This window comes from Tinamus guttatus, unplaced genomic scaffold, assembly GCF_059628265.1.
Source record: "Tinamus guttatus ecotype Peru unplaced genomic scaffold, ASM5962826v1 Tinamus_guttatus_pri_ptg000510l, whole genome shotgun sequence".
Classification (NCBI taxonomy): Eukaryota; Metazoa; Chordata; class Aves; order Tinamiformes; family Tinamidae; genus Tinamus; species Tinamus guttatus.
In genome coordinates this window covers 3,625,103-3,642,823 of record NW_028289044.1, presented here as the reverse complement: position 1 = coordinate 3,642,823, position 17,721 = coordinate 3,625,103, and the positions used below count along the sequence as shown (strand labels likewise).

Below are 17,721 nucleotides of genomic sequence, written 5' to 3'. Positions count from 1 at the left end.
TGCTCTGGATGGTGAAGGAAGGAAGAAAACAGATAAAGGCAACTGTAGTTAGAATAAACCTTAAACATACACACATATATATATATAAATATCTTCAGATAACAGTATAAACACTTTTAAAGAAAAAGTAAAAGCTTAAAATAATTCCAAGTAGCAACTTTAATTCCCAAGTATAACACTATTACAACAAAGTGATCTAACTGCAATGCATGAAGTACTAAGAAAGATAGAATACATCTCCACTGTACATTTCAATTCAGGCATTGAATGTTTCCTTTTTCATTTGAAAACCAAGTAATGCTGCTCAAGAGCAACTGAAGCTCTGGAAACCAGCAATATCGGGTTTCTTAACAAACTTACATCAGCCTGTGAAAGGTGAGACAATCTGAAACAGAACTAGCTGTTCTAAACGCTTGAAGCACCTAATTTTGAAAAACCTATCAGCACACAATGAACAATGAACATTTAAGGTATATGACATATATGGGAGAAGTATTTTGCATTCAACAGACAATTACATATTGGTCATTCAGACTACAATGAGACAAGAATTCAGCAAAGAATGATCTCAAACTTATAATGGAGATTATCAGTTCATATTATCTCTACTTGAAAAACAGAAGGAATGTAATAGATTTTTTTTTCTCTCCTCAAAATATAAGACTATTATTCCATGCTCCCATCCAAAAAAAAAGAAAAAAAAAAGGACAAAACCAAACATACATCAAAGTTAATAGGATAAATATATTTGCAACCAGTGCAGTAAGAAAAATGATATCCTGTATATTCTAAAGCAGTGGTAACAACAACAAAAAATCCCAATAGTGTAACTCTGCAGAGCAAGTCAGGAACACAAGGCTAGCATGGTACAGCAAATCCGGGACTTCGTTTGGTTTATTCCTGATTTTCTAAGTGGATTGCTTGTTTTATCTGCTCCTCCAACTATGACTTAAGAATAAGCCACAACACAGTTTGCAGTCGCAACCCTCCTCTGCACTCTAGCGGCCTTCTGGCTGCACAGCAACCTTTCCTGGCCAGAGCTGCCCCAGAACCCGGCGATTACCGTCAAAACGTCACGTTATTGAACACGCAGGGGAGGCCCGTGGCTGCGGGGCAGGTGCAGCGGCTGGAGCACGCGGGGTGACAGGGCTGGCGCCAGCGACAGGGCTGGCAGCAGCCCCGGGGCGCGGGGCAGAGCGGGCTCTGCCGCCCCTCGGCCAGCACCGCCGCTCGGAGCCCCGGCGGAGCGCACCGAGAAACCGCAGCTCCAGGTGCCCACGGGCGGAAACGTTACAACAGTCACTGCGTGCCCTAAAATAGCCCAGTAGCTGCGTTGAGATGAAATACTATGAAGGGCGTCTCGGTTGCACACGTGCAGCTCAACAGAGCCCCGCTGAAGGCAGCCGCATCACCCATAAAGCTCCACTTTTAGCACAAATTTAACATGGTACTTTCTCGAACATGAAAAGGGATCCCTGGGGTGCCCTGCAGGGAGCTGCGGCGATGAGACGCCAGGAGAGCTGCTCGCAGGTACCCGGGGCACAAGCGGCACCGGGTATTCGGGAACGTCACTGCAGGCGAGCGGCAAGGGCCGGGGCAGCTGCAACGCGCGACGCTCCGCAGGTGGCCGTTAGCCCAACGCTACCCGCATCCATAACAAATAATAACAGTGAGATAAAGGAAAATAGCTGAGGTTATACCTGATAGGGGTTTAGGATAAAAAAAAAAAAAAAACGAAGTTGATTTGAGAAGAAATAAACCGGGCCGGGCGCTAACCCTGAGCCCGCAATCAGGAGTCGGATTTTAGAGCAAATTAAAACATGACGCGTTTCAAACCCCGTGCCGAGCCGCTCAGCCGCAGCGCGCCCGTCGGTACCTGCGCAGCCCGCGCCGCTCAACCGTCCCGCCCGCCGCCACCGCCTCCCGTGAGCCGCCGGGCGCCGCGCGCATGCGCCCCGCGCGCCCCGGCCCCGCGCCAAGCGCGCATGCGCCCCGCGCGCCCCGGCCAGCGCACTGCGCATGCCTGCCCGCGCCGTCCCGGGAACCGCCGCTATGCGCGTGCGCGGCGCCGCCGGGCTTGGGGCGGGTGGGGACTGCGCGTGCGCGGGGCTCCCGCGCCACACACAGCATGGCCGCCCCGCCCCGCTGTCTGCGCCGTGACGCGCGGCCGTCAAGCGACACCGGCCGGGAGCGCGGCCTCGCCCTTGCGCGACGTCGAGGCACGGAGGCAGCTCGAGGCGGTGCGTGGCCGCGGCGGCCCCGGGGCGGCGCGAGGCTCTGCCCGGCCGGTCCTGCCCTCCCGTCCAGTGTCGGGGGCGCCCGGGAGCCGCGATGGGGCCGGGGACGGAGCGGGGCCGGAGGGGCGGCCGTTGCACGCGCAACGGCCGCTCGCGCTGGGAGGAGGCGGCCCCGGGCCCCGTGCGGGGCGGCGGGAGCTGCTGTGCGGGGCTCGGCGCTCGGTGTGGGAAGGTGCGGGGTGAGGGGCGTGGGGTGCCGGGCTCGGGCTCGATGGGACCGGCTGGGACCGAGTCCCTGCAGCTGACAAGTGGCAGCTTCCTCTGCTGCTTCCTGCGGAGACCCCGCGGGTGACGGGCAGTGCGCAGTAATCGCTCCGAGTTTCCGTGGGGGATGACCCTTTATTTATTTATTTCCGTCGCTGTTGGCTGGCCATTCGTCTTGCTCTGGTTCATCTGATTTTTTTTTGCTGGCCCAAACATGAATGTGGCCTCATGCTGAACCAACCTGGGGGGACTGAAACTCTGGTCCCGTAGGCGGCTCAACCAGCATCGCTGCTGCTGCAAGGATTTCTTTCCTTTCTGCCCCGGCCACAGCTTCTCAGTCACTGTCTTGCACCAGTTCCTCAGTCACTGTAACTTTTGCTAAGCCGTCCTAGCCTGTTAATGCAGCAAAACCCAGCCTGGCAGATCAGTGAATAGTTTTGGCAGGTTAGTGTGTTGAGCCAGGTGAGGAAAGGGCCGCATGAACTACTCTTAACTGATTCAAGGGAAGAAGCAGAAAAAGGCTAAAATAACATTAATTAGCAGGTAGATGGACTCAGATTTTTTTCTTCGGTATGTTGTTATTGAGACTTTTTTTTTTTTTTTTTTTTTGCCAGTTCAGTCTTAAACCGGGTCAGTTATCCCTACAGTGCATCAAGGTTTTTCTCTCACAGTTGAATGGATGAGGCTGTTTCTTTTGATGTTAATGCTGACTTAAACTGGGTTACAGTGACTGACAATGGTATGAAACACTCTAAAGTGTTGCTATATAGGAGGACGTATCACACTATATTTTTGACCATAACTACCTGTAAAAATAGAAGCAGCAGCACTAGTGGATTCTAGCAGAATCTTAACCTCACGTCAGAGCCCTGCATAGTTTGCTTTTCCCCTATTCCCATGGGGCTTGTGGAAGTGCTTTCTTAGTGCTACACATCCCATGATTCCTGACTCCTTTCAGCCTTTCAGATGGTTTTGCTCCATTTTGTCACTGGGAATAAGAACATTTTATTCCAAAATTAGAAACTACTGGAGAAAAAAAAATGCAAGTCATTAATCTGATTTTACTGTCTTTATTTCCAGTGTATCCTTGATTGGTGCCAGATGTTTGGCAAGCTATGCCACTGATTAGTCGGGAACCACATCCCATTCTTCTGCTTGCTATTGCCCGTTTACAAACCTGTGCTAAGGCCATGCAGGCTACAGCCTGCACCAAGGCTGGTGCAGATGTGTGTCTGCAGACAACATGGGGTGCCAGCTACTAAAAAAGGACATATCATCTGTGGCGTTAAGAGAGACTGCGGCACTTCAAAAACTGGAGGGAGAGATAAAACATATTTTTAAAAATAGAAACCAAGCAACGTGTCACAGTTTGTCTTTTCTTGCCTTCTAGGTTTAGCACCTGTGAATTCCAGATCCTTGGGGATGCTGTTGCTGGTAACAGCCAGATGATGGACAAACTGGAGGGCTAAAAGCAAAGGCAGAACAAGGTTTGGAAATGTTAGCAAAGCATGAGAAGAGGTTTGGCGGTCAAAGTCAAGACAAGAAAAATTGCTGGGGAAGAACAGACGTTGAAACTAATGCAGTTTTGGGGGGGTGAAATAAGCAATCTGTACTGCTAGATAGGTTGGCATATGTCTGCTTGTTTCCTGATTAATGTACATTTCTTGAAGTTAGCAGAAGAGAAAATGTCTCCAGTTCTTCAGGTCAAGAAATTACTGCTGACAGAGGGCATGACAGGGAGCTTAGTGAAAGACCTTGTCTTAGGTTTCAGAGTGAAAACATGCCTTGCCTCATACTGGCCACAAAGATCCTGGCATTGTGTAGGTGCTGCTACAGCATCAGTCTTTAAAGCTTACTGGAGTTTTTATCAAAAATGCCTCAAGCGTATTGTTTACCTCAGAGATCACTCATTCTATTTAAACTCTCTTTTGGTTTGAGGTTTTTCGTATCTATATCTGAGACGCATCATTTTTGTTTCAAGTTCAGATGAAGTTTTTGTGTCTCACTTGATGAAAATATTCTTTCCTCCATTCTGATAGACATTAAATATGACAAAATAAGCCAAGGAGTGTCATGAAGGCTGCATGTTCAGATCTCTGCAAAGTGTGCACGAAATATAAATTACTACTCTACAGTTCACTTAGAGCAGAAACTCTAGGACATCAAAACTGGTTATCCTGAACTAGCGAAGTCCTGAACTGCCTGTCTTTGCAGGCAGGAAACCTATAAAGGCATACAAGGAAACATCAGTATGAAAAGAATTGGATTATCTTCATAAGGCAGTATTTTATTCTGCAAACTCTTCTAAAGCACAGATTATTTCCTACTGCAAAGGAAGGGCATATCCAGGATACCCATAATTTAGTAACTTGTGTCGTCCATAGCAGAATGCCAGGAGAAACAAAACACAGTGTAGAAACCGAGCAGCAGATGATGGATCTTCTGTCTGGGTAACTGTGTGCTCATTAGTGTTCTGTGCACTTTACAGGTTTTATTAACTCTAAATTAACAAACGCAAGCACTTTTCACTGTCAATGAAGGTATGCTTTGCTAGCAGACATATGACATAGAAATCTGGAATAGAGAAAAGCCTATCATACTTCTTTTAGAGGAACTGCAAATATCGGCACTATAAAACAGAATTTAACATTAGTCCTTACAGATCTGTGTTGTTTTAGAAAGGTCTAATCCCATTCGAAAGCAGCATAGATAAATAAATCACAACTCTGACTAGATGGTCCAAATTTTCTTTGAAAGTCGTCAGAATTATTAGATCTCAGCATAGGGCTTTTAAGCAATAATTTCCTTTTAATTTTGTTTGCCTTTTTTAAGCAAGCCTCCTTAGTTATGCTAAGAATTAGAGCCATCTTTGTCAGTACTGTGAACCTGGCTGTGATGGTTCTGTTTTAATAGTGAATAAAACCAAGATAGGTAAGAATCTTTCATTTTAACATATACAATTTTAGTTGCAGTATTTTGTTTTATTCAGTCTTACAGACAAATATTTAATACCTCAAATTAAATGGCCCTGTGTTAAGTTTTGTAATAAATTATCAGGAATAACATAAAGAGACTGAAGTTGTGAGCTAAACCCAATGTTAATTTGCCATGTTACTATGCGCAGCAGAACCTTACTGCACTTGCAGTGTTTGCTTTCATCGTACTTTAGGAGAATAAGACTCTAGCTGATATTTTCCAGGGAATTTAAATAATGTGGGGCTTTGGAGGAGGAAGGGAAAGGAGTTAAGTGATTTGGGGAAGGTGTTGTTTTACTTGGTTTATATAACCCAAGGCACATTAGTTTTCTATGGATACAAACATTTATAATATACACATGTTAAAAAAGCTGAAACAAACCCTGTCTGTGATATAGATGGATACTGTTTCTAATTTCTTGCTTCATCCAGCTGCAAAGTTCACTACAGCTGCATTAGAGCTTTCAATTCTGTTAGGGTTCCCACAGTTACTTTTTATTTATAATAAGAAGTTAACATTTGTAAGTCCTGACTTTGAGATTTCTTTTAAGGTATAGAAATCATAATGGGAATTTGAATTGGAAAGAAAAAACTGTCCTTAATCCACAGTAAAACCCTTTGCGAAAATGTGCGAGGGCAGGGGGGAGGGAAGCATTTGTGCCTGTGTGTTTTACCCTTTTTGTGTCTCAAACATATTGCTAGTGATAATGAAAATATTCCTGTGGACTTTCACCAGGACCTATCTAATGCTGGTTAAAACCAAGGTATAGCTATTCTCACCTTTTTTTTTGATCATTTTAAATTGGTCCTTTTAATTCTCTCAATAAATCAGTACTTTAGAAAGTGTATTTTGGAAGAAAAAAAAAGCCTTTTAAAATCTCTTTTTATAACAGTTTGTGGTTATAACTTTGTCTTCCAGATATTTTGCTTATTGCCTAGATCCACTCTCTCAAAACACAAGACACTTTCTAAAAACCTTACATTAACACTCTTGATTTGTTTGTGTTCAGTGGCAGGTCTCTTAGTGCCACCCTTCAGCTTTCAGCTCAGTTTCCATGGACTGAAGAGAGCATTGCATATTCTGCAGCCAGCTAGTTAGGCATAGGACTCATCAGCTTGGAGAGCACAGCTAAATCTTGTTCTCTTTGATTTTCTCATAGACATAAAAAAAGCAGCGAAGAGAAATTGGAAGAAGGAAGTGTTAGTGTCCTACTGATCTGAAAACTGTTTCCGAAGTCTTTGGACTTAGTATTTATGTAGTTAAATCCAACAAGGTAGGTTTTCTTCCTTTTTTTATTAATAAAACCTCAGAAATATTGGGAACCTGTTTTGTGATTCTCAGTGGGGTTGGAAAAGTAAGCTCATATACCTAAGAGGAATGCATAGGCTAAAGTATTGGCCTGTTAAGTGAGTTCTGTGGAGTCTTACCAAATTCTGAGTTTCTCCTGATAGGATTTTAATAAAGGCAGGTGACTTGTTAGTATTTCTTCACAAAACTTTCAAATCAGTTTAAAAGGCAATCAGTACAAACAGGCAAACAGACTCTGAAGGAGAAGATGTTTCAAGGTTAGCTGCTGTTCTGGCTTCTTTTTCTTCCTGAAGATTGTGTGCTTCTCTAGGCTTGGGAAGATTTCATGCTGTTCCCTTCTGAAAGGAAGTCTACAGCAAATAGAGATGAATAGAGAATCTTTTTTTTTTTTTTTTTTCCCCCAGTATGAAAGCAACATAAAATACAGAATTAGCTGTCTGAAAGTACTGCAGCTGTTACTGTAAAAGGCAATAAAATAGAAAGCAGATGTTTCGATTTGAACATTTTGATGTTTCTACTTCAGGTAGAGTTCAGGTAAATAGAAATTATGTTTCCCTGTGGCTACGAGAACAGTGTTCCTTGGCAGAGTACAGAACAAGCAAGGGTCATGTATCTGTCAGTACGTTTGCTTTCATCATTCAGAGAATCTCAAAGTAAAAACTAGGATGCTGCAGTCCAGCAGTACGCGCCTCAAATTCTCACTTAGATGTCAAAGTCTCCAAAATATATAAGTGTTTGGATTCTTGCTAGTTAAGTTCCTCGTGCACCTTAACTTCCCAGGTTTCTCTAACTGCTTCCAAGGTTTCTCTAACTGCTTCCTGTGGATTCAGGACAATTTTTTCCTTCTCTGTGCTGTTTCCCCAGGCTGAGAGGGTGTGGAGAGCATGGGCTACGACACCGAGCGCTTTGTGGGCTACGTTAACGAAGGCCTCCTGTGCTCCATCTGCCGCGCCGTGCTGGAGGAGGCCGTGCAGGCGCCGTGCGAGCACGCGTTCTGCGCCGCCTGCATCCGCGGCTGGCTGCGCCACCACAGCAGCTGCCCCGAGGACAGGCAGCCGCTCGACGGGGCTCTGCTGCGGCCTCTCTACAGGTAGGCACGCCGTGCTCAAACCCTAGAAATGCAGGATTCCTCAACCCTGCCTGCAGGGCTTCTTCTCGTTTACTCTCGCTTGAATTAGCCTTACCCGATATGCCTCTGGCAGAAACTGATCCCTTGGATAAGCACATTAACATTTTCTGTTTATTCTGACTGACTGTTGAGGTATTGAAGACTTCAAAATGGATAGAACAGTTAGTTTGCTCTCCACTTTCTTGTTCTGGCTCTCGCTTGTTCTCCCTCCTTTTATATTGTGACTGTTGATTGTAGATATCTTTCTAGATGTTACTATGATGCTCTTAGAGAAATCAGGTAGTGCAGTGACCTTCACTAAACACTGTATCTTTAGTTTTTCCACTCACCCATGCTACGATATCTTTGTAGTTGGGTTTTTAATGAATAGGTGCCCATGGATATGAATAAAAGTTCTTGCATTCAAATTCCCTTTAAAAGATGGACTTTAGCCGTAGGAATATGTGTCTTGCTCCTTGTTCCACAAAGCAGGCTGTTTTTGCAAGTAACTTTTCCACAATTCCTGCTGTTGTGTCCAGGACAAACAGTAGATGCTGCTGGGTCTTTAACCCTTGTGTTTTCTACTTGCACAAACAAATTAATGAATTATGTTATGCTCAATTTGATTCTCGTTACAGAGATTTTTAACTATTGGTATTCCCATTGTTTTCATCAGTAAATAGATTATATATATATAGAAAGCTGAAGTATAATGTGGCCAGAGTCCCCAAATATAATTTATACTTTGTTTTGCCTGTGCTTATTGTGCTCTGTTTATTTTCGCATGTTCAGAAACAGAAGAAACTTGAATGGTGTGAATGACTACTGATCTGTAGCCTTAGTGTTTGTTATTGCTAATATCTGCTGAGCTAATTAATGGATACAGTTAAGACTTTATTCAGGAATTTATTTTCAAGGTTTCATTTCATTTTGGAGACTAGCTTTTCCACTACCATTGCTCCTCTCTTTTAAGCCAACATAATCTTCCATGTTGTCTTCCAGGATGGTCACTTAACTGTGTCCATAAAAAAAAAATGTACCCTGCTTATTCATCAGGTTTCCTCATGGAAACAACAATTCCACTTTCTCTTCCTGACAAATAATGTATTCTACACCCAACATTTGAATTATTTATCTGTTTGTTTATTTATTTTACATAGATATATGAAAAATGATTTAAACCGTCTTCAGCTACATTGCAAAAACAGAAAGCATGGCTGTGAAATGGTTTGTTCTCTAGAGTCTATAGACAGGCATGAGAGGGAGTGTGAATACAGTCAGATACTTTGCTCCAATCCCGGTGAGTAACATTGCACAAAGTTGACCTGTCTTTATTCAGAGAACATGTATCTGTCATCATTTGTCTACCAGAATGGCAAAAGTTGGCATTCATGTGCTTCTGGGTTGAACGCTTAGAGGATCTGCGTGATCCTCTAAATGCTAGACCAAAATGAGCCAAGGAAACACTCTTGGCAGAAAGAAGTAGATGCCTCTCTGTATGGATGTGAGCTCTGGTGTGTGACTGCCAAACATATGGAAAGAGCTAAAGACAAAGTCAGAGCATTAGGACTGCTTGCAGCAATCCTCATACAAAATGTATTCCTAATTTGTGTTAGTCCTGATCAGGAACAACGGTTTCTTTTCCAAAAACTAACTAAATTGAATCAGAAAGATTGTCTTCAAGTTTGTCAGAATGTAGTAGTTCATTTCTTCTGCTTTTTGACAAGTTATGTCAAAGTGTGTCTTTCAACTTTGACTTTTTATTGTTGTGTCTGAATCAATGTATTAGCATCTCCAGAAGTCACATGCTTATAGGACACGAAATCAGCAAACTAATCAGATCTATGTTCTACAGAAACAGATTAGTAGCATGTATGAGTTACCACACCCCAGCTCCGATGCATCGTATTCTGGGGACTGCAGATTCTTAAATATCTTGAACTCTTTCTCAAAAGTACGCGAAAGTATTTTCCAAAGTAACTCACTTATAATTCACAATATTAGTAAATCTCTATTTGAGAGAAGTATTTTTTTTGGAGGGGTGGGAATAGTTTGTGGACAAGTTTCGTTGTGCAATTGTTTCAGTTCCCCTCTTTTATTTTTAAATGAAATAGAAACTAAAAATATACTACAGCAAACACTGCCTAGAATTAGAAGTCTACAAACTTCAGTGTTAAACATGGCAGTCATCTGTGTGGTGTTCTTTTATTGGCTCTCCACACTTTATTTTTAGTTGCTACTGGTTTGGAAAGTTTGTGTCCTAGAATTTTGATGTAAATGCTTCTATTTTTGCAACTGGTTCTTAAAGGTTCATAAATAAATGTTCCCACTTATTTATGTGGTCTAGTAGGTCATCCCCAAGATCAATGTTCAGGAGAACAAGGCTGCATTGCAGCTCACACACTGCTTTACTATGTGTCCTTACACCTTTATTTCTATTTAGAGGTCTCCTCTGTCACTAATATTAGACAAGTGACAGGATAATTGACAGAAAATACCAACCATTGGGAAGACCTTTAGTTTGCATTGTTACTAGTGGATGTGTTATAACAATTTCAGTGCCTATTCTGAAGGAATTACATCTATTTAATTACCAGGTTGACGGTTGCTTAGCTCACGGTGTTGTGGCTTCCTTGCTCGAGTGTTTTTGTTTGGAATGAACTGCAATGGTTTCTGTTGTAACCAGCTGCCTTACCTTGCTGTCCCTTGTCCAGGCTGCCCGGTTCAAACCGAACGCCGAAACCTGGACGGGCACTTGGCCGTGTGCGACTACCGGAGCCGCGCGTGCCCCAACGGCTGCGGCTGCACCGTGCTCGGCGCCGAGGACACGCAGCACAACTGCGTGGCAGAGCTGAGGACAGAGCTGGAGCTGCTTCGGTACTGGCCTCCCCTTCCCGTCGTGCCCGAGTCCAGAGGACACTTCACATACCAGCACTGTCCTCTCGTTTCATTTAAATAATCCATTAACCAGTTGGTGTTAGTGAAGCAGCTGATATTAGTCGGTGAATGTGCTGATTCTTTTCAACCTCTTCTTCCATATGTTCCTCTAGCTTTTCCTTTCCATGATGCTGCATTTAGTCTTTGTTTGTTTGTGTTCCCACATTCTTTCTCATTTCTCTCTCTCTCTGTGGACTTGCTCTTAAAATCCTGCACCCTTGAACATTACTGTGAACTCAGACTCAAATCTTTTTTAAAAAGGTACTGGGACAGAAAGGAATTCTGCTAATAAGGGGGCTAGAATGCCCTGTTTCTAAACTCTGAAGTATAATGTAGTAACAACAAGTTTTTGGCTATGTTTAGGTTATAATAGTTTAGTGTGTTGTATTATTTAATGTCCTCCATAAAAGAGACAAGAGTACATGTTTGCATACTCACAGTTTTTATCTCAACTACTTGTGCTTACCAGTATTATTTAAGTGCATACTATAGGTAAAAGGCAATAAATCATTTAAGGCTCAACATACAAGATCTTAAGCTGTTACATTTTTTTTTAATTTTTTTTAAGATATATGATAGGGTTGACCCTTACATATGTTGTGCTTTGCTGCTGCATTTGGGCACCAAACCCTGTTTTTTGATGTCAGTATTTTTTATTGGGCTGGGGCATTCTGGCTGGGAAAAAGGATACTGAATATTGCATGAAGAGCAGCAAAAATGAGAAGTGTCCTGCAGGGTATGATGGGAATTGCTCTAGGCTGCCAGAAGTTTTTCTGGAATTTGAAATTTTATTTTAGCCATATTTACAAGATTTAAGAGTAAAAAACTTTTTTAGGTCAGAAATGATTTGCAGAGTGGAGGAGGCAAAGCACGAGATGGAGTCAAGACTAGATTCACAGAGAAGACACATGGTCCAGAAAGAGAGTATTTTGCAAAACGAAATTGAAGAACTGAAGGTAAATATGACTATTTTCTTCTCTCTTTATTTTTGTCTCCTAATAGTTTATCTTTTTTGTTTTGTTTGCTCTTCCCAGTAGAAGTCTCTCTCTTTTCCTATGGAAAGAAACTTGTGTTTCTTTTTACATTTCATAGATGTAGAACTTCCTAGGGCTGTGGGTGCCCGTGGTGAAGTGCAGGAACAGGCAGCTGGTCGCGCAGGGCTGCCGCGGGTGGCGAGCTCCGTGGAGCAGCACGTCCAGGTGCTGCCCTCGGGCAGGTTGTCGTCTTGAAGTTAGTTTGCGTTGTTGTCTGGACACACAGCGTTGCTAGATCAGTCTCAAACTCATTCCCTGTGCCTAAATATAGAGAGTATTTCACAAACTGCAGGTAATTAAAAATCCAGCTCCTGTTTTAGTGCTGTCCAAAGTAGTTTAGTCCAATACTGACACAAAAGCCATTCTGTAGACAGTGATATTTACAGTACAGTTCAACTGTGGTGAAAGATTTGGAGATTTGCACAGCGAAGTTAATATGGCCTTTGTTTGTTATTTGATTATTTTTGCCATTCAACTATTTCTTATTTTAAAATAAGTAATGACTTTGAAAGCCCGAGGCATTTGGGATATTGTGTATTACATTTTTCTGCTTAAGAGATTAGGTTTTAAATCCTTGAAGGATGTATCAGAGCATGACCAAAGCCTTATTTTGTTTGGAGTCATGAAATACAAAATATAATCAGCAACCAGGTAAATCTACTGTCCAGTATTACACCTTATAGGAAACTTTTTATGCCTAATGGGAAAATTCTATTGGAATATTTGAAACAAGACTGCTCAGAAGGGAAATGCTGGATCACGTCTCACCTTTACATTTGTTCTGCTGTCGAAAAGCAGCCGTGGAAGCCGTGCCCTCCGCGCGTGCCCCATCCCGCGGGCGGCAGCGTGCGTGGCGCGCGGGCAGCGTCTCCCTTTGCCTTGCAGAGCCAGATGTCGCGGGTGCTGGCGGACGTGCGCTCCCTGATGGCTGCCGAGCGGCGGCATCGGCAGGAGCTGGAGCAGGCGGAGCTGGAGAAGCGGGAGCTCACGGAGCTCCTGAAGGGCCTGCAGAAGGACTCCCGGGTAAACGCCGCGGAAGGGAGCAGGAAGGCGCCCGGCTTCCGCCCGCTGGCGCGGCTGGAGAGCGGGAAGCGCAAGCCCCGGGAGGTGACGGTCATCTGAGCAGAGTAAGCTCACAAACACCTTCTTCAGACTATGTGGTGGTCTAACAAACGGGCCTGCCTTCTGTGAGTGAACGATGGATAAGCCTCGTGTATCGTGCGTGCTGTGGAGTTTTCTCCTATGGAACAGTGGACCTTAGAGCCTGTAATATAAAAAGACCTTTTTAGTTAAGGGTTTCATAAAAAGGGAGAGAGAGGCTTGATTTGTACTTCTTCTTTGCATCACTTACAGGATTCCTTCAAGCCTGGAAATTAAAACCTTTTAAATTAAATTATACAGTAAGTTTTCCTCCTTCTTGCTCCTTTAGAGTGCATTTAAGTTTTTGTAATCAGCTCTGACATTCAGAGTGTAGTTTAGCTTAGGGAAAGTCAGTAGTGGAAAGTAATAGATTTTGTTTGTTTATAGGCTGGAGGAAGATGTATTTCAAAGGCAAATAGAAATCACTTGAAATTCTAACTCTACTGCTATATAACAGCTTCAAGTGAGATTGATTTTTTTTTTCTTTGCTTTAGAGCTGCTCCATTTTCCCTGACACACGTTTAATAAGGCGCTAACACCAAAGATAGAGAATGGTGTCACCTAAGAATTTTTATGCAGGCGTGTGCATAACGTGGCGGAGTTTGCAGGAGAGGATCTTGCTTTGTGTTCGGACGCTGGCGGGGATGCAGGTGCCTCTGTCACCCCAGTGACATCCGTACGCGCAGCCAGTGCCGCCGCGTGTCGAGCTCTGCCCGTTTTGACAGTTCTCATCACCGTTCCCTTACTGTGGAAGTAATAGCCATTTTTTAGAGAGCTGTGAGCAGAAGATCAGCCTGTACTCTTCAAACATCTTTAAAGCATGCATGGGTATCTTAGTATCTTTAATTTTCTTTTGGCAGGTTTAAAGCTACTTGAGCATCAGTATCCACAATGGACAAACCTTTGCACAGTCGTGTGGGCTTCAGGCTTCCTAACTGGTACTCAAGTCTAATAGCCAAGAGCTAGAATTTTATAACAGAGCCACAATCCTGAGACAAGGGGGCATCTGCCTGTAAGGACTGCAGGATGCTCAAGAAATCTGCACAGTTCAAGAGTCCTCTCTGAACTCCTCTCTCAGCCTGTTTGTGTTGTTCTCAGTGCTGTCGTTGAGCCATACTCTGTCCTCTGTTACGGGAGTATGTCGGGGGAAGGCTGGCCTCCTGTTTCCTGAATGTGCTAAATCACTTCTGGGCTCGCAGGAGAGCGGTCTGCAGGTGGAACAGTCTTAACAAGCTGCTCTCTGCTGTAGGAAGCAGCTCACTACTGCATGTGCCTTGCTGTCACTCGGATCAAAGCTTTCGTGGCTAACAACACACCAAAGAGAGAGGCAGCCACCTGCTTTAGCACATCATGCTGCAGTGTAAAGATGTGTGGTAACATCTTTATAGCAGCGCTCAATTAAATTTCCAGTGTCAGTAAATCTTTTTAATCCTTTCTAGTTTTTCTCTTTTTTTTTTTCACTTTTTTAGTGCCACTGAAAGGAAATATAGATGCTTTTAGCTCTTGTCTGCACTCATGGATTGAAATAACTCTCCTGTATGTTCTCCTTTTTTAAAAAAAGGAAAAAGAGAAGGACTCATAGGAACATTCCAAATGTTTGTTTATTTTTTTTTAGTTCACACTTAAATTCTAGCTGCAGTTACAATAGTTGACAGTATTTAGGTGGTTCCAGCAGTGCTTCCCAGCTCACAACGTAGCACAGGTCTTGGGCAGCCCTATCCAACAGCGTGAGGCAGTAAAGCAGGAGCTGGGGGGAAACCTCCCTTCACACCGCGCATTTGGTGCCCATCGCACGTGTGCGGAGGCTGGAGCTGGAGCCCAGGAAAACTTCTGGGCCTCAGGGCTCTGGACAAGCAGGCTGGGGTGGTTGGGGTTTCTGTGGTCCCTGGTTTTGAAGCCGCTTGGCCGTTCCAGATCTCATGCTACTGGAATCAATGGGTTTTTTTCGGGGTATTTTTTGTGTAGTGTAACCGTGTGGTTCTGTGACATAACCTTGTATCCCTTGTTTAAAGTGAAAGAAGAAAATCCCTTCAAAATCCTGTACCCTTCATCCTTCAAAATCCTGTACCCTTCAGAAGAGCTGGATCGTCCTGCCTGCATTGGAGTGCAGGAATGATCACCTTAGCTTTCACATTGGGACCGCAAAAAGCCCATTACTGGCTCCAAGCTTTCTGCATAATTGGATCTCTGTGTTTAATTATAAAGGGTGACGTTCCTAATTCTAGTGCAGGGAGTAGGATTTAGTTGGTGTTTACGTAGCACTTGCTCAGCTGTCCGTATCCCCAGACTCGCCAGGCAGCAGCTCCTTGGTGCAGAGCGGCCTCCCCGCCGGGCGCTCCGGGCAGCTCCCGGCGCTGGCTCCAGGTTGGAACTCGCAGTGATCCCACCCGGGAGGGCCCCGGGTCCCGTGGCAGCAGCGAGGGCCCAGCTGGGGCTCCCCTCGGCACAGAGCAGCCTCCCCGGGGCCGGTGGGGGTTCTTAGCCATGGCCTCCGTCTGCGCTGGAAAACGGCTCTGCTTTGGGCTTCATCAAATTCCTTCGTGGTGATGACTTAGGCACTTAGGGCTTTCTTCTACTAACAAACACGGACACGGAGTTGTGTTTGCCTGGACATTGTCATCACTGTACCTGTTTATTAAACGAGAGTGAAATTGGGTAGCCCGTTATATTAGAAATTTGTCTAAATTTAGCTTTTCCAATCTCATGTATTGCAGCTTTTAATAGCAGGCAGCAGGAACAAAGAATTCCTTTTGCTTTCTTCAAATAGTCTGTTAATCCTTTTCATAAAAACGGAAGGTCCAAATATTGTAGAAGACTCAAAGTGCACATGTGCACTAGAAATGCCTAGTTCTCTGGTCATAATTGTATTTTAGGATAATATGAACGACTGCTGAAATTGCATTGCTGGTAGCAAGAATCCTGAATATTCTCAGACTGATTCACTTCTTGATCCTCTATCCTTGCACTTCAACCTTTATCCACGACTAAGTGGGTCCTAAATGTAGCAGGATCAAACCTGGGAGCTTCTCTAATGAAGTTCTGGTAGGGAGCAAGCTCCTAAGCACATAAAGTTATGAGGACTTGAGCAAATCCTGACAGCTACATTAACTTGGACAGTAAAGAATAACTCAAGGATCTAAATAACTTAGCATGTTGAAGCCAGGGGGTGAGTTTGTCTTGGAAAGGAAATCACAATTTACGTGTTTATTCTGAAGACCTGAGAGGCCGACCCTCCTGTACCTGAGTCGGTTTCCTCGCAGCGGCTGCCACCTCAGGGAGGTCAGGCCCGGGAGCCGCCTCCAGGCCGCCTCAGGGAGGTCAGGCCCGGGAGCCGCCTCCGCCGCTCGGTCCCGTCCCAGAGCTGCGAGCCCTGCGCTCCCGCACCCACAGGGGACCTGGGCGCTCCGGTGCTGAAAGGCAGCAGTGACGGGGAAAAGCATCTTCTGGGTCTACGTGAGGGGCTTCCCGCAAGGCCTGCAGAGCAGAAGGTGGCGGGAGGGCGGCGCTGCGGGCGGTTAACGCCTCCTCCGAGCGCCGTGAGGCAGCTCGGCAGCGCCCAGGGTCAGGAGAGCACATCTGTACAGCCACGCAGAACACGTAGTACTGTGGTTTAACTGGGGAAAAATAGTCATCATCTCACTGGTTCTGCACGGGTTCAGCGTATCGGTGAATCCTGGGGTAAGCAGTTCCTGACGCGTTAGCCTGGGGAGGTCGAGAGGTGCCGGCGCTGCTGGTGCTGCTGTGACCACGGTGCCTCCCGAGCTGCCCTGGAACCGGAGCAGCTCTCACCTCTCTGGGCTCCCAGGCTGCTGCCTCGACCTGGGTCCCAGCCACGGCTGCCTTCACCGGGACCTACACCTCTATGCAACTTTATACAACATGAGAACACTGACCTGTCTTCCAGCATTACAGTTCACTGCCAATCTACTTACATTTTCTACCTTTATACATACAGTAAGGATAAAACAGGGGTATCTTGGACCTTTAACAATAACAGTATTTGTATCAATCTGAAGTACTCTTTGTATAAAAGTTGAATTAGTAAAGGCTGTAAATATAAAGATGGATGGGAAGTCTCTTCATTCTTTCTGTTAGTTTTGAGCATCCTCTTTATCAGAGGAAATAAATAGCAAAGCTCAAGCAGAGCAGATGCACAATCCAAAAGCTGTGAATAAGCTGCACTAAAAAAGGGTCAGCGCATTGAAGCAGGTGAGACTACAGCCCGGTCTGTGACAACAGGCTTTGGCCAAGGCAGGAGGTAGGTGTGGTGGTAAACAGGGCTCAAGGAGCATCCTGCTCGAGGCAGTTTTCCCTGCTTTCCAGAGGGACTCTCTGAAGGGGAAGAGCAGCCCCTGGGAAGGGGAGAGGGAGCAGCAGTCAGCAACAGGAGCAGGGGCCGACGGCCTGTAGGGACAGCAGCTACCGCACGGGTGAGAGGGAGAAATAAGCTATGAGTTACAGGGTTCTTAACCCTACTGTATGTTTGCTATATGTCTGTATATCTGACATGTGAGGTAAGAACATGTTTTACATCAGTAAAATGAGAATCTGGTCTGCACGTTTTCACTTCACGGGTGTAGTCTGGAGCTGTTCCTGCTTAAGCATTAACAGGGAGGGCACAGAGCGAGCCAGAACCAGCGCTCGTGGCCTGCCTGGCCTCTGTGTGGCTCCTTCAGCCCCAGGGCATGTTACACACTGGGGAAAAAAAAAGGCTAAA

The 17,721-nt window shown here is 44.9% G+C and overlaps 1 protein-coding gene across 1 annotated transcript; it reads left to right on the top strand.

Moving 5' to 3' along the window:
• Positions 1 to 7,636: 7,636 nt before the first annotated feature.
• LOC104571898 (E3 ubiquitin-protein ligase NRDP1) lies at positions 7,637 to 14,231 on the top strand. Its single transcript, XM_010219039.2, has 6 exons — positions 7,637 to 7,875; positions 9,054 to 9,193; positions 10,608 to 10,770; positions 11,666 to 11,786; positions 12,750 to 12,991; positions 13,865 to 14,231. Exons 1-5 carry the CDS (start codon positions 7,670 to 7,672, stop codon positions 12,984 to 12,986), a joined length of 867 nt encoding a protein of 288 aa, XP_010217341.2. The 5' UTR covers positions 7,637 to 7,669; the 3' UTR covers positions 12,987 to 12,991; positions 13,865 to 14,231.
• The last annotated feature ends 3,490 nt before the right edge of the window (positions 14,232 to 17,721 follow it).

Coding starts and splice junctions, on each gene's coding strand:
- LOC104571898 (XM_010219039.2), top strand. CDS start 7,670: ATGGGCTACGACACCGAGCGCTTTGTGGGCTACGTTAACGAAGGCCTC. Junction 9,194..10,607: donor GATACTTTGCTCCAATCCCG/GTGAGTAACATT, acceptor TCCCTTGTCCAG/GCTGCCCGGTTCAAACCGAA. Junction 11,787..12,749: donor ACGAAATTGAAGAACTGAAG/GTAAATATGACT, acceptor TTTGCCTTGCAG/AGCCAGATGTCGCGGGTGCT.